The sequence below is a fragment of the Coturnix japonica genome, chromosome 7, assembly GCF_054131305.1.
Source record: "Coturnix japonica strain WE chromosome 7, WE-NBRP24, whole genome shotgun sequence".
Taxonomy (NCBI): Eukaryota; Metazoa; Chordata; class Aves; order Galliformes; family Phasianidae; genus Coturnix; species Coturnix japonica.
In genome coordinates, this window is record NC_140669.1 from 14,642,277 (window position 1) to 14,655,716 (window position 13,440).

The window sequence follows — 13,440 nt, forward strand, 5'->3', positions numbered from 1 at the left end:
AAGGCCAAGAAGAGTCCGTTTTCTACAGACATTTTTATTGATGAATGTATTGTTTTCCTTCTTTCTTATGACACTTTTACACATTAAAATAAGGAGACTTCATAAATAACAAAAATTAGCCCTTATATCCCAACCCAGTCAAAAGCTATGTAAAATAGTTTGTTCTGTATTTACATTCTGTACCAAAATAGGAAACACATATTCAAGGTCAGCCAGTTCTCCCAAGACAGTTGTTTTATCTCCAAGGGAAGCTTCACATTTTGAAGGCAACATTTACACTTTGGAGTTTTGATGGTGTAAGATGGCGTCATTGAATGTAACAGCACAGACTCCAGACCCACACAGTGACACATGCAGCCCAACCTGGCTGCAGGTTCCCGCAGCTCAGCTCACAGCCACTCATGGGACATGTGGGGAAGGGAGGACCTAAGCATCCCTCCCTACTGAAACATATTTGAGCAGGAAGATTTGTACCAGCCTTTCTAATTAAGCAGTGCATAACAAAAAGAATGAGCTATGTTGCACCAACAGTTAAGTGGTGAGCATCAAAGTTGCGTTCCAGTCATTAACCTACACGAAGAGCAGCCTCCCAGATCTTCAAGACATCTCAAGGGAAAGGAGCAGCCTGCTTCCCTACATCATTTACTTGGTGCATACTGCAGCCAAAAGCTCTTCTTCCTTCTTGTAATTGAAACGTGAGAAAAAAGGAGTTCCTACAGCATGAATTGCCTCGACTTCTAACTGAAATATATATGTATAAATTTGAACTACTGGGAGACCAAACTTAAGGCTACGCAAATGATTGTTTTAAGTGACAATTTCAGTTGTGTTCAACACTAAAAAAAAATGGCTTATGCTTCCTACTACATTTATGTTGCTCTTAAAAACCTGAGATGTGTTTTTACTTCATTCTCCTTTAGCCGCTCAAGTTAACAACAGGCTAAAAGCTGAACTCAGTGCCACACAGAACTGAGGTAGGCAGTTTTACTCAGATATTCCTTTTGACAGCCACCAATTCACTGCCACTTCAAAGCAAACCTGACGCATCCCCTGGCAGCTCCAATGAAGGTGCAGCTCACTGACAGAACTGGTTGGATTCTGCCCACTTCCATCTGCCCTCCCAACAAGTCGCTTCCAATTCTGTGCTTCACGGCCAGCTGAAGGGCTGCATGTCAAAGAAATTACAACTGAAATCTCAGATTATTAAGGCGTTAATAGTTTTACTTCACTGGATTCACTGATGCAGCTACTCAGCAGGTAGGACCAAATCTGGCTACAATCACTCCTACAGGCAGACAGATGTTCCCTGCAGATACAACACACTGCAGCCTTTCTTTACTCAAACGTATCTGATCCAGAAGTAGGGAAGCATCAACGTTTTAAGCCACCTTTCAGTTTTCAGTTAGTGCTCAAAAAAGCCCTCGAGATAAACAACTGGGTAGAAGATTAAAAAAAAAGATTCACTTAAATATAACAAACCCCACTTACACAGACAGACCAGCATATCAAATACCAAGTGCAATAAATTAACACCATTAGAAATGCTTAACAGTTATAAAGTTAACCAGAAAGTTCCAACAGTGCAAATATTTCACAGTAAGAAAAAATAACCAATAATTTCTTTTCAAGTATAAAAAGCGTTGCTGCTGAGTGATGCCATTTCGACTGTATTATTGCACAACAGACAAAAGACACAATACCAACCTCTGGGGCCAAAGATATAGTCTCAAACCTTTACATGTTCAAGGAATCCACTAATACCGACTGCTGATTGTGCATACCTTAAAGTTACCAGTGTTTGCTTATTCATCTGAGTGCTTCTTGATTCAAATTTGTACACATTTAAAGCATTTGATCCCTAATTCATATTGCTTCTCAGAAACACCAATTAAGGCTAACCAGGCCTTGTTTAGCTCAAAGCAAGCTGGGCGTAACCTACAGATCAGCAGGGGAACTAGCCCAGTGCAAGGTACTCTCTTAGCCATGTGATCTCAGTCAGTTTTAGGTTGCAACTTATTCACTTCACCAGTGTCATAAAGTGTCTTAAAAATATATACTAGGCACAAAGATAATCTTCAGTGTCCTCACAAGTACAACAAAGTCCTATTATTCAACATTAATCGTAGCTGAAGAAGTTACTCCTTCCATCCCTCTGCCTTTCATTTTAGAAAGTCATCAAGCCTTAAAGAAGTGGTGTAACATCTTCCCCAGCTTTGTATTTTTAGTGCCTGTGGCACATCTGCTCCCTCATTGAGCACCTTCCTACAGATGAGAGCTATGCAGCAGGACAGATGAGGGTTGAACCAAAGAGTCTCCTTGGCTTTAGGATGTGTTATTAGTAACACATTATATAGGGTCAGGAACTAAGAAAAACATCCTCACAAGTGTCGGATAGAGCAGCTGTCCTCAGTGAGACAGACTTTGCTCATTTCCTTCCTCAAGCAGATTTTGTCCCCCAAGAGATGATTTTGTACCTGGGCACACCCTTGCATATCTCAAAGCGTCTGATTCTCTAACATAATCCAAATGCCAATTATTTGTGTAGTTGAACTATCAACTACAGGCTCAAGAAAGAGGGGTGGAAGAAGGTGGATTAGACTTTTCTTTACCTACTCAATATGGTTTTGGCGGAGAGAAGTCAACATGATTCTGTAAGATGATAGCTGCCACAGCTACCAACCTTCAACAAAAAGTGAGAACAACTGTGTTAATGCTCATACTAATAAAAAACAACATCATGGTTTAAGAAAAATATCATCAGAAAACCTAGCCCAATTTTATAGACTAGAATCAAGTACTGAAATGTGTTTGTCTAGCAAACCACTCTGAGTATATTCTAATATCTTACATAATCCAGTCCATACGCTAAGCGAGGATACGACTTCTAGACAGCTGTCATGGTCATCACTCTGAAATTCCACTCTGGGCACGTAAGAAGGTCTACGTGAGCCCCAAGTAGATGCTTTACCACCAAATAACATGAATTCCGAGAAGCCTCAACGCTGCAGAATTCAGGTGTAGAAAGAATTCCCAACATCTGGTCCATTCCATTCCATTCCATTCCATTCCATTCCATTCCATTCCATTCCATTCCATTCCATTCCATTCCATTCCATTCCATTCCATTCTTTTTTCCCTGTGAAATGTAAGAAGTGACGGAAACGTCCCATACCTGCTTAGGTCTGAGTTATTAGCAGTGATGATAACTGATTTTCACATGGCTTTCAACTAAACCACTGAGGTATATTTCCAGTTTGAGGGTGCTTTGCTACCAGTCGCACTGAAGGAAAAAAAAAAAGAACAAACCAAACCAAACGAACACAATCCCAAATTCTATGACAGCAGAGTTCTCCTTTCAAATCTTGACCAAGCTGCCAGGAAGGCTGGCACAGCGATCTTGTTACTGTGTCAAAATCAAAGGTTGCAGTTCAGGAACATACTGGCACTTGTTGAGATGACACGGTATATTCTCCACCTCTCAGGCTCTGGCTGCTGTTGCCAGCACCTCCCTGACTACTGCCTGCACCGCTACTAGCCAACAGGGATGAGGCTCAGGACAAGGCAGCTGCCCGCAGAGACAAAACAGCTCAGTGCTCCACAATGAGAGGTGCAAGACTGCAGTGCATCATCCTGGAATATCCTCTTGCTCACTGCTTGAGTTATGCGCAGAGGAATAATCCTGTTACCAAGGGGATTAAGTTAGCCATCAACAGCCAAAGGGTTACGACTAGGCTAGACGAGCAGGAGCACAAGTCTGAAACAAAAAGAAAGAGAGTATAAAGTTCCTATGTTGCATTTAAAGCCAGGATAAAATAATCAGAGAGCAAAAATGTATCTGTAGTCCTTGCAAGTATTTGCACTGATTTATTTTTAGCTTTCGAGGCTAGCAATCCCAAACAGCCAAATATATGACTATCCCTGCTATAGGTGGCCCAAACAAGTTTATTTTTTCCTTAAATACTGCAATAGAAACAACCCATCTGACAATTAAAGAATTGATTAAAGGCTTAAAAATAAGCCACAAATGAGAAATACTGTAAAGGCTGTTCTCCTTCACTGGCTGGCATCTGAGAGAATCTACTCTTGACAAAATATTAGCTGGTAGCTGGTGAATGAAGATTTCTTCTTCCTTCAGAAAGCAAAGTTACACTTGTCATTTGTATTCTGGACTACTGCATCAGTACAGCCAACAGGAAAATACATGAGTTCTCCTTTTGCACTACGGTGATGATTTTGAAGGTCATGTTATGTTCCCCAGAACAGAGATCTGATTTTCTAAAGCCAGGTTTCTGGGATGACTACCAGACACAACAAAGTATTTATGTTTTAGATGTGTTTCTACTGTATCAGCCACTAGAAAGAAAAGTACGACTGCCCAACACCTTGCCACCTTCCATCTTAGCTCCTGGAATAGCAAGACCAGGGCTCTCCTTTCCCATTCCCAGTGTGAACCATCAGTGCTCTCAGATGTTTTAGATCAAGCTTCAGCACACTGTAAGGCAACCTACCAGTTGCTGCAGCTCTCGATAAGTTCAAAGCTGGAGGATCCCGCTCTGGGGGACAGGAGTCACAGAAGTCCCAGCAGGCAGGGCAGATCAGATTCCCAACATGCACCCAGCCATTCATCTGAATGCTCACGGTTAACACCTGACCCGAGCGGCTGCACAGGTATGCAGTGTCCTTGACCCAAACATGCAGCCCTTGTGGAGAACAAGAAACCTTAAAAGAAAGGAATAAAAGTGAGGTCTGTATTATGATTTATTGGAAATATGTTTTTGAGCTCTTTCCACGAGGAAATAATATGTTCAGTAAACAGTCTGTACACAGCACAGATTAACTACAAGTATTTTAACACACTTGCAGCGACTATTTAACAGAACCGCACTGCCTGCACTCTTCCATGCAATCACACAGGTGACCAACTGAGACTGAGAGAAGACTGCTTCTGCTAAGAACTGCATTTGAGAGTTGTGCTGTCATTGAAAGAGATGCCTCCAGTGGAGACAGTCACGGAGCGGCAGGAGCATAATGAGAAGTGACATGTGCACGGTGCTTCCTGCTGCAGACAAATCGGAGTGATTTAACTCATGTAAAGCTCTGACAACAGATGATTTCAACCTAAGCATTCTCACTTAGCTGAGGAAAAAGCATCACAGCGATAAGACAAATGAAGCCCTTAGGAAGACTGCAGGTAGCACACAGGTCTGCCCAGTGGCCACGTGCTTGACTTGATGTGCCATCTAAACTACAGTCTTGTGGTTGGAAAATACTCTTTTTCAAAGCATGTTCTATTTAGTTATTTACAGGAAGAGATGATTCTGAACCGTGTCCAGGTGCCCACTGTATGTCGGACTTCTCCCCTTGATGTTATTTAAAAAAAGAACCAAACAACAAAGCAGGAAACAAAACCACGCAACATACACACTTACTTGGTAACATCCACTACCCCAGTCGGGGTAACTGAGCTTCCTCCTGCACTGTTCCATGACAAAAGCTGATTTCTGAATCAAACATACAGAGTTTGGCCCATATTCTTCTGCACCATAGTTTTTGGTTGGATCTAAAGTGGAGAGAATATATTGAACTGCAATTTACTAAGTGAAAAGGAAATCCACGACAAATAAGCCTGCCATAATTAACATCGCTGCAGTTAATTCCCAGTTTCCTTCTAGGATCTTTCAGACCATTAATACATTACTTAACATGGGAATTATATTGTCTTGCAAATGCAGTGTGAAGAAAACAAAGGCCCTTTCCATAGAAGCACATGCATGTTTGCTGCAGGGAGAGCCAGTTGTAAGTGCTGGCTTGAGGAGAGGGAATGTTATTCCTTCTGCTTTGAGAGAACTGCACAGAGGAGTAAGAACTCCTGTCTCTTAAATACCACATAAAAGCCCTGAAAACTAACCTGGTTGGTTTTCGATTATTCTGCAGTCTGAGCTGCGTTGAAATTCACCACTTAAATGCCAACTGAATTCTTGACTGAAGGGACAATAGTCAGCAATTTCTACTGAGCCACCATAGTAAGGCAAGTCTTCTGCTGGTACTCCACTGAGATTGTCAAAATACTGCCAAACAAAAGAGGTGGTGAAGCAGTTTGTTCAAAGACAAGCATAAGGCTGGGTTGTTTGTTTGTTTTTAAATAGAACTAATCACTACAGCTGTAAGAACATCAATTACTTCTCAGGAATGCTATTAACGGACACTTATAATACCCCTGAGCCAGATGAGCCTTAGGAAAACATCAACAGTGCACTGGGATCCACATGTCCCTGCGCTGCCCCATCCCTTCTTGCAATTATAGCTGGGATGAAACAACACACTTCTTAGCACGTAGTGACATAAGGCACAAGATGAGGTGAAGAAATACCTCAGACAGAACACTGCAAGCTTCTGTTACACAGTAACATTACCACCTGAACTTTGCTTAAACAGATAAGAACATCCTTACCATCTTCTTCAGGTCATAAGGCTTTATTTCAGGCCTTCATACTTCTTATAAAGAAACTAAGCAGACATTTCTCACAATATCAACTCTCATCTACACTTCAGGAAAAAAGAAAACCAACGGTGCACCTGACTGCATAACACAGTAATGCACATGTTTAGTGATTTGATGAAGTAAAATCCACGATACCTGATATTCCTGAGGTAACTGCTTTGGAAACTTCTGTAAGTTGCACACTGCTACGGCTCTTTGGTCCTGTCTGCAGGTTAACTGCAAAGGGTTACTCCTCAAAGTGTCACAGTATGGACTGATGAGTTGCCTCCTCAAAGAAAAATAATTATAATAACTTAATCAGATGAACTGCTTTCTGTAATACAACTACACAGCTTGTCTGTCACAGCTGTCCCTGCTTTCCTTCACACTTGTTCAATCACAAAGAAGCAGGGATATCTTGTCTGGTATGAACTGGTAATGCTATTTGTCTGGTTATGAGCTTCCTAATTTCAAGAACATCAACCCTGCAAACAAAGTCACAGTGCTCTTTGTTGCAATGACGTTGCTCTGTAAACCTTGAAGTGAAATATTTACAAACAAAACAAGGCCACCAGGGAGCAAATTTATGAGTACCGTAACAAACAAACAAACAAAGAAGGCTTTGCTTTTACATCGGTATCACACATTTTTTGTGCTTTAAGTAAAAATCCATCAATGCAAAACATTCCTAGCTGCACTGGCAATTTAAAATGACAAAGCTTAAGCAAAGAGTTGCTTAAGACTCTCCCCCGTGCACTCCAAAGCACAGTTCTCTTACAGTAAGAGTGAACACACTCTACATTCCAAGGTGTCTGGCTCTGTATTTATCGGGTACAGTACAACTGGTCTTAATACATTTCACGTGCTCTTTCTCAAGTGCATTCTGAAGATACTTCAAAGAACATTCCTTACGTATTTCTACTGAGTTTCATTTGAAGAGGTACAAACACAAACAAACATGCTTGTCACCTCTATTGATTTGGTTATTTTGAAAGAAAGACTTACTTCTGTTTCTTCTGGTCAATCCAGAACTTACAGCTCTTCATTACAAAGTCACAGCCTTTATTACGGCCCCAATCTAATTTCTCCGCCATGCTGTAATTTGCTTTATACCACCTGCAAAGGTATTTTTGAAATGAAAGCTTGAAAACCAGCATCAAGTAAAGCAAACGACAAACACAACTGAAGGAAAAAAAAAAATCCATTATAATTCGTATGAACTCTCACCCTGTGTCTTCCATTAATGCTAAGGTGATCCTGGAAAAGACTCGGTTCTGTGTATGGGATCCAGTCATAGCTTCATTCTGAAAGTCACCAGTTACTATTAGTAAGCTCTTGAGAAATCATTAATTAATAAAATGGCTTAGTATGAAAAAGCATTTTATGTTAGAGCCACGCACTGAGGGTCACTGGAAGTTCCAGTCCCTTCTTATCATAGACAATCCAGTTCTTCAGATTATCTTTATTCTAACAGCAGCCTTTCTAGCTTCCTTTGAGCTACTGCTCTACACATAAGGTTACTGGAAACAACTGCTTTTGGTCGCAAAAATGCATGTTTTTTCAAGTTCACTTCCATGAAAAGGCCTGTCCTAAAGCATTTACAGTATTGCTTAACACCAACAATTAGTGCATCTTTGCCCAGGATACCACATAACTCACTGTCATAAACAAAAACAAGCTTGTGTCAGGAGGGAAGCATTTCCTTCATCAGATGAGTTTCTGAAGTAAAGATGGGAAAAGCCCCTAATGACACACATGAGTAAAGACAAAATCCAGACAGTGAACAGACTGAATGACCAAAGATAATGAATCAGGTGACATGACTGAACTGAGCCAAAGGAATAGCTCCTATCCCATAAAAATGAGGTCTTCTCACAGGGCAAGCAGCAGATAAACGTAACTACTGAAAAAGGAAATGTCTCTTGTCTCAAACTCATATTCTGAGATTTAGTAATGAGATACAAATAGATATACCCAGAGATTGAATGCTTGTTTCTAGTTAAGCACTGCTTTTGCTGTGTTTCAGTGAGTTCTGACACACTTGTTTTTTTGAGGCTCCAGTAAGAATCACTATAAATCCAAAAATAAAGGAAGGGGGAACGGGCTTTTCTATTCCTAATATGAGCACTAACCTCCAGCAACCTCTTCTCCCAGTGATTGAGCTCAGTGCCCATCCCACCTTGATTTTCAAGCTCCATTCCCTCGAGGATCGGACAATCAAAATGTTTCCGAGCTTCTTCCTGGAAAGAAAACATTTCAACACAACCCTCAAGATACAGAGAAGCAGCCACCTGCGTTCCTCATCTTCTAAAATTACCTTGGGAAGGTATTTCAGCAGCTCCCTTTCAACTATCTCGTTTTCCTTCAAATGTAAAATACTTCTCTTATTGAGATCCTGACCAAGCCAACTGGCACCCCAACACCAAGCCTAGCAACTTGCTTACTTATCTTCCAGAAACAACAAGCCATCAAAGCTTGGAGGGTTAAAACAACAGAATTAAGTGAAAATACCGTGTGAATGCTAAAGACTACATTAAAAGATGTCATTTTAAACACTACCACCACAACCTGTTTCTAAGGAACACCTTAAGGGGGGGTGCAAACAAAGCTTTCTGTTAAGAAGCAGGGAGTATCCAATTAATTCTGTGTGAAGAAGTGGTTTTCCAGAAGGTCAGGAAATCTTGAAAGGCAGCACAAAGACAAAACCCGGCCTTTGCAGCGTGGCAGTACCCATGGGCACCACTGTGCTCTGAGCAGTTTGGCCAGCGTAACTAGTCTTCATAAAACAGGATTTTGCCCCCTACACTTAAGTTAGATTTAAAACAAAGGGGATTTTTGGCCAAATATGAATAATATTGCCAAAGTACAAAATATTCATGACACTGGAACGTGAGAGAAACCTTCACATGCAAAGTGTAACGTAACACTTACAACAACACGACGTGTTTTCAGAAGATAAACAGCATGACGCAGCATTCTGCCACCACGAACGTCCCATAACCTCACTGCTTTCTGAACAACCTTATCGCTCCACTGATACAAACCTAGGCTGTAAGAAGAGTTTGTTAGTTGCAGATCTTCCCCATTGATACATGCAACTGTGCAAAGTTTCATTTCCATTAGCAAACAGAATGAAGAATAATCTCTATTTCCAATTCTTTGTGAAGCTTACATTGACTTTGCAACACTTCTCCTTTGTAAGGTACACATCTATTACATGCCTTACCAAGGGAGATTATTAATTACGCCTTCAGACTCGAACAAATATTCTACAGTTATCAAAAATGTACTGCAAATTGTTTATTCCACAACAACATCACACATCAGCCTACACACACACAGCCATTCCTGCTAACTATAGACCATGTGAGATATGTGCCTTAAAAAAGAGTGACCTGAACCAACACTGAACAGGCTACAAAAACTGCAAGCCCCAACCTGGTAAGGTGTTCAGGAAACACAGGCAGTTCTAATGTTTAACTTCAAGCCCTCTGATAAATAAAAGTCTGCCTCGTTATCATCCCTATGCATTACAAGGGAAATGTAAAGTGTAAAGGAAGTGAAAGTGTAAAGGAAGACTAATGGAATTTCTTTTGAAGTTTGAACACAATAAACACAAAGGTATTAAGATGGATTTCCAACAGGCTGACAGTAAGAATGTATCAGACAACCTGAAGAAATCCTTTAGTGTACTCAGAGGTCCAAAACCAATCGATACCTTTCATTAAAAGGAGGGAGTCCATCAGCATATCTTGCTGTCAAAGGCTTTCCATCATCATCACGATAAAATGCAAACAGTCCAGCAGAGAAACCCTGTAAGTAAATTAAGTAGGAATCTTTGCTAAGACATTTGCACACCAAGTCCAATGCCAAGGAAGTTTTCACATCTGCAGCAGACACACTTGAAGTGCTGCACCTCAAAGCAAATAATGCAGGAGTTGAAACAGGCAAAGCCAGAGCTTTACCCTCACCAGACACCATCCTCCTCCAAGGAGATGCGGCATTGTGAAGAAGCAAGCACAAGTTACAGGGATGCATTTTATAATATTAACCCTTACCAGCGCATGGATAATCTCGTGTTTCACTGTAGACAGCATGCCAACAAATTCCTGAGGTTGTGTTGAGATCATGTTTGGACACAGGTTAGCATATCCTGCTATTGGCCTGCAAGACAGTTTTATAGTTGTTTTCAGTTAAACAGCAGCAAATTCATTTACCACAGCAGAAACAGGATCACAAGACTAAGTTCAGGCAGTAACAGTGGAGGATTACTTCTGATTTAAATACCTCAGCTTTGCAAGTTAAGCTTCATTCAATTGTTGGTGGCTTTACACGGATATAGTATTAGTCATTACTTCAATGACTTCTACTTTGTTACCCTACATACAACTTAAGTAGACAATTAAACTCCAGACATGAGCTCCAAGTTTAACTTTTAAAACAGTCTGTAGCAGAGAGAACACTTACCTGTCCATTTCGGCTTCCAGTTGGCAGTAGGCTGCATATGCAATGATGTTTTCATGGCCACACCTGTCAGTGGTGAGAGCACTGACATAAAGGACAAAGTCAGCATCTCGAACCCCTTCTTGGTCAGGTACGTCGGAGAGCTGCTCGTTCTGATTGTACACCCTGCATTGCTTTGACAGTGTTCAGATGGAACCGTTAAAATGTATCAGCTACGACAGTAATTGTGTATTAACAAACAACTGCTAGCATGAGGCCAAGAATAAGCCCCATTCTAAGACAGGCAAAGGATGAGAAAACTCCCTGCAACAACATTAAATAAAACCAGAGCCAGATAATGACTTCCAAATGACCGGCTCTTGTGATTGAGAGGCACGAAGTGGCAGCAGATAAGACAAGGGGCTTACCAAGCTAGATGTCCCAAAAGGAACGTGCTTTCTTTCCCATAATTAGATAGCTCTGGCTCACAGACAGCCTACACAAGCAGCCATTGCTGTACAGTCACACTTAGCATTGCCTGTGAATGGTAGGCTATATACAGTGAGCAACATTAATGTTTCCAGTAGTTTCCACAACCAATAGTACTTCAAAAGCGAAGATGCACCGAGGCAGCTCAGAGTACCTGGAGGTGTTTCTCTGGCACAATAACTGGCCCACATCGCGTGTGGTTGGCACAGGCCCCTCGGCAGTACCTGTGAGGGTCAGCTTTCCTCCTCAAATACTGGTTCGTTGCACACTGCCTTCAATCAAACATTAAAGACACACAGCACCGTTTAGCATTTAAAAGGAAGCACAGCATAGTCCTACAGCATCCAATGACACGATAATAGCTAACATCGCAGTATTGTAACTTTCAAGCTGAAAAGCACTAGTTATGCTATCCAGGAGATACAATTGTATCTACAGTTGTTAACGGAGAACTCCACAGGCTCAAGGAAAGATTAGGAACAGGTTCATAAATGGGGCACACCAAAAAGCAAACAAGCAGCACATATTCTCCTTATCATCTCCGAATACAGGTGCTGATCACAGAAGGTTTGTACATATAGCATCACCCACCACCACTGACACCACCGGTCTGAGCCACGGCATTTCTAGTGTTCTTACTATATTCTTATTTTAAAGTCTATATGTAATGTTAAATACCAATTACAACACTGGACATTCAACGTACATTCACATACCTGCTTAGCAAGATAGTACCTGTGGATTTGCGCACTTGGAAAGTCTTCTCCAAGTAAGAGATGGCTTGTGGGAAGAGTTTGTTCTAAACAGAACAAAAGCAGAGGTCACCCAGAAGCAGGGCAGGCAGAACTTGCAAGCTTTAACAACCAAGGTACGTGGAACACACCAGGTGCTGTGGTTTAGAACAGCGGAGATACTGCTCTTCCTAATGTCTTCCTATGTGGTTCAGTGGTAGAATTGCTTAAATTGGGAGGGACATTTAAAGGACACTCAGTCTGACTCCCCTGCAGTGACCAGAGACACCTACAGCTCCATCAGGTGCTCTGAGCCCAGCTCAGCCTGACCTTCAATGCCTCCAAGGGCCGGCAGATCCACCACTTCTTAGGGCCAAACCCATTGCAGTGCCTCACTGCTCTTACTGCAAACATTCTTTTTTCCTAACATTCAGTCTCAATCTCTTTTAGCCTGAAACCCTATTTCCTATCACAACGGACCGTGCTAAAAAGCCCGTCCCCTTTCTTACAGCCACCTATTAGATACTAAAGGGCCAATCTCAGAGAATTCTCTTCTCCAATGTATATCGTTTATCATAAAGAAAAAGAAAGCAATACCACATACCTTTATAAGGTGTCTTTTCTCCGGTAACAAACTATATTAAAAAGAAAAAAAGAAAAAAAGAAAAAAAAGGTTTTTTTTTGCTGTTTCATGTTACTAATAAGATTCCCACCCTCAGCACACACTGTACTCACCCCTCCACGCTCCTGTCGTATATAATCTTAATCCTCAGCCGCTGATCCACGCTTCTCCTCATGACGCGTCCTTCCCTCACAGGAGCCCCGTACAGCACCTGCCCGGACACGAGCACACGCTGCGGCCCCTCGGTATGAAACCCACCCCCCGACCCCTCACACCGACCCCCCTCCCCGCACCGCCTGTGGAACCCCGAGGCCGCACCTCCCCGCCGCCGGGCACCCGGTGCTGACAGGACGAAGAGGAGAATGATGTGGAGATGCCGTTGGTGCGGCTGCAGCCCAGCAGCAGGGCGGCCGTGAGCGCGGACAGCAGCGGCCAAACAGCCGCACCGCAACGCCCGCCGAACGGCCCGGCGGCCATCTTGGATGGACTGCCACCGCGTCGCCATGGAGGCAGCGCCCGTGGAGGGGCCGCCAGCCAATGAGAGGGCGGACAGAGAGCGGGAGGGCGGGGCGGAGGCGTCGGGAGATCGTTATTGGGTGAGGCTCGTCCAATGGGAGGAGGAAGGGAGGGCGAGGAGACGGAGAGCTGAGCAGCGCGGTGCCGTGCGATGCAAT

At 42.4% G+C, this 13,440-nt stretch overlaps 1 protein-coding gene across 3 annotated transcripts; it reads right to left on the minus strand.

Annotated features, from left to right (window-relative positions):
* Positions 1 to 14: 14 nt before the first annotated feature.
* Positions 15 to 13,292, minus strand: LMLN (leishmanolysin like peptidase). 3 transcript variants are annotated; one of them, XM_015868701.3, is made up of 17 exons: positions 13,085 to 13,289; positions 12,880 to 12,977; positions 12,749 to 12,779; positions 12,130 to 12,212; positions 11,568 to 11,685; positions 10,949 to 11,118; positions 10,540 to 10,645; positions 10,200 to 10,294; positions 9,413 to 9,530; positions 8,614 to 8,721; positions 7,709 to 7,785; positions 7,487 to 7,597; positions 6,638 to 6,767; positions 5,909 to 6,068; positions 5,430 to 5,560; positions 4,509 to 4,719; positions 15 to 3,754 (listed from the first exon to the last, which is right to left on the minus strand). In XM_015868701.3, exons 1-17 carry the CDS (start codon positions 13,241 to 13,243, stop codon positions 3,660 to 3,662), a joined length of 2,001 nt encoding a protein of 666 aa, XP_015724187.2. In that variant the 5' UTR covers positions 13,244 to 13,289; the 3' UTR covers positions 15 to 3,659. The 3 variants fall into 3 exon arrangements, 2 of the variants coding, with proteins under 2 accessions (XP_015724187.2, XP_015724185.2); XM_015868699.3 differs by having other exon boundaries at positions 6,638 to 6,770; positions 13,085 to 13,288; XR_014947914.1 differs by lacking the exons at positions 15 to 3,754; positions 4,509 to 4,719; positions 5,430 to 5,560; positions 5,909 to 6,068; positions 7,709 to 7,785 and having other exon boundaries at positions 6,733 to 6,770; positions 13,085 to 13,292.
* Between the last annotated feature and the right edge of the window lie 148 nt (positions 13,293 to 13,440).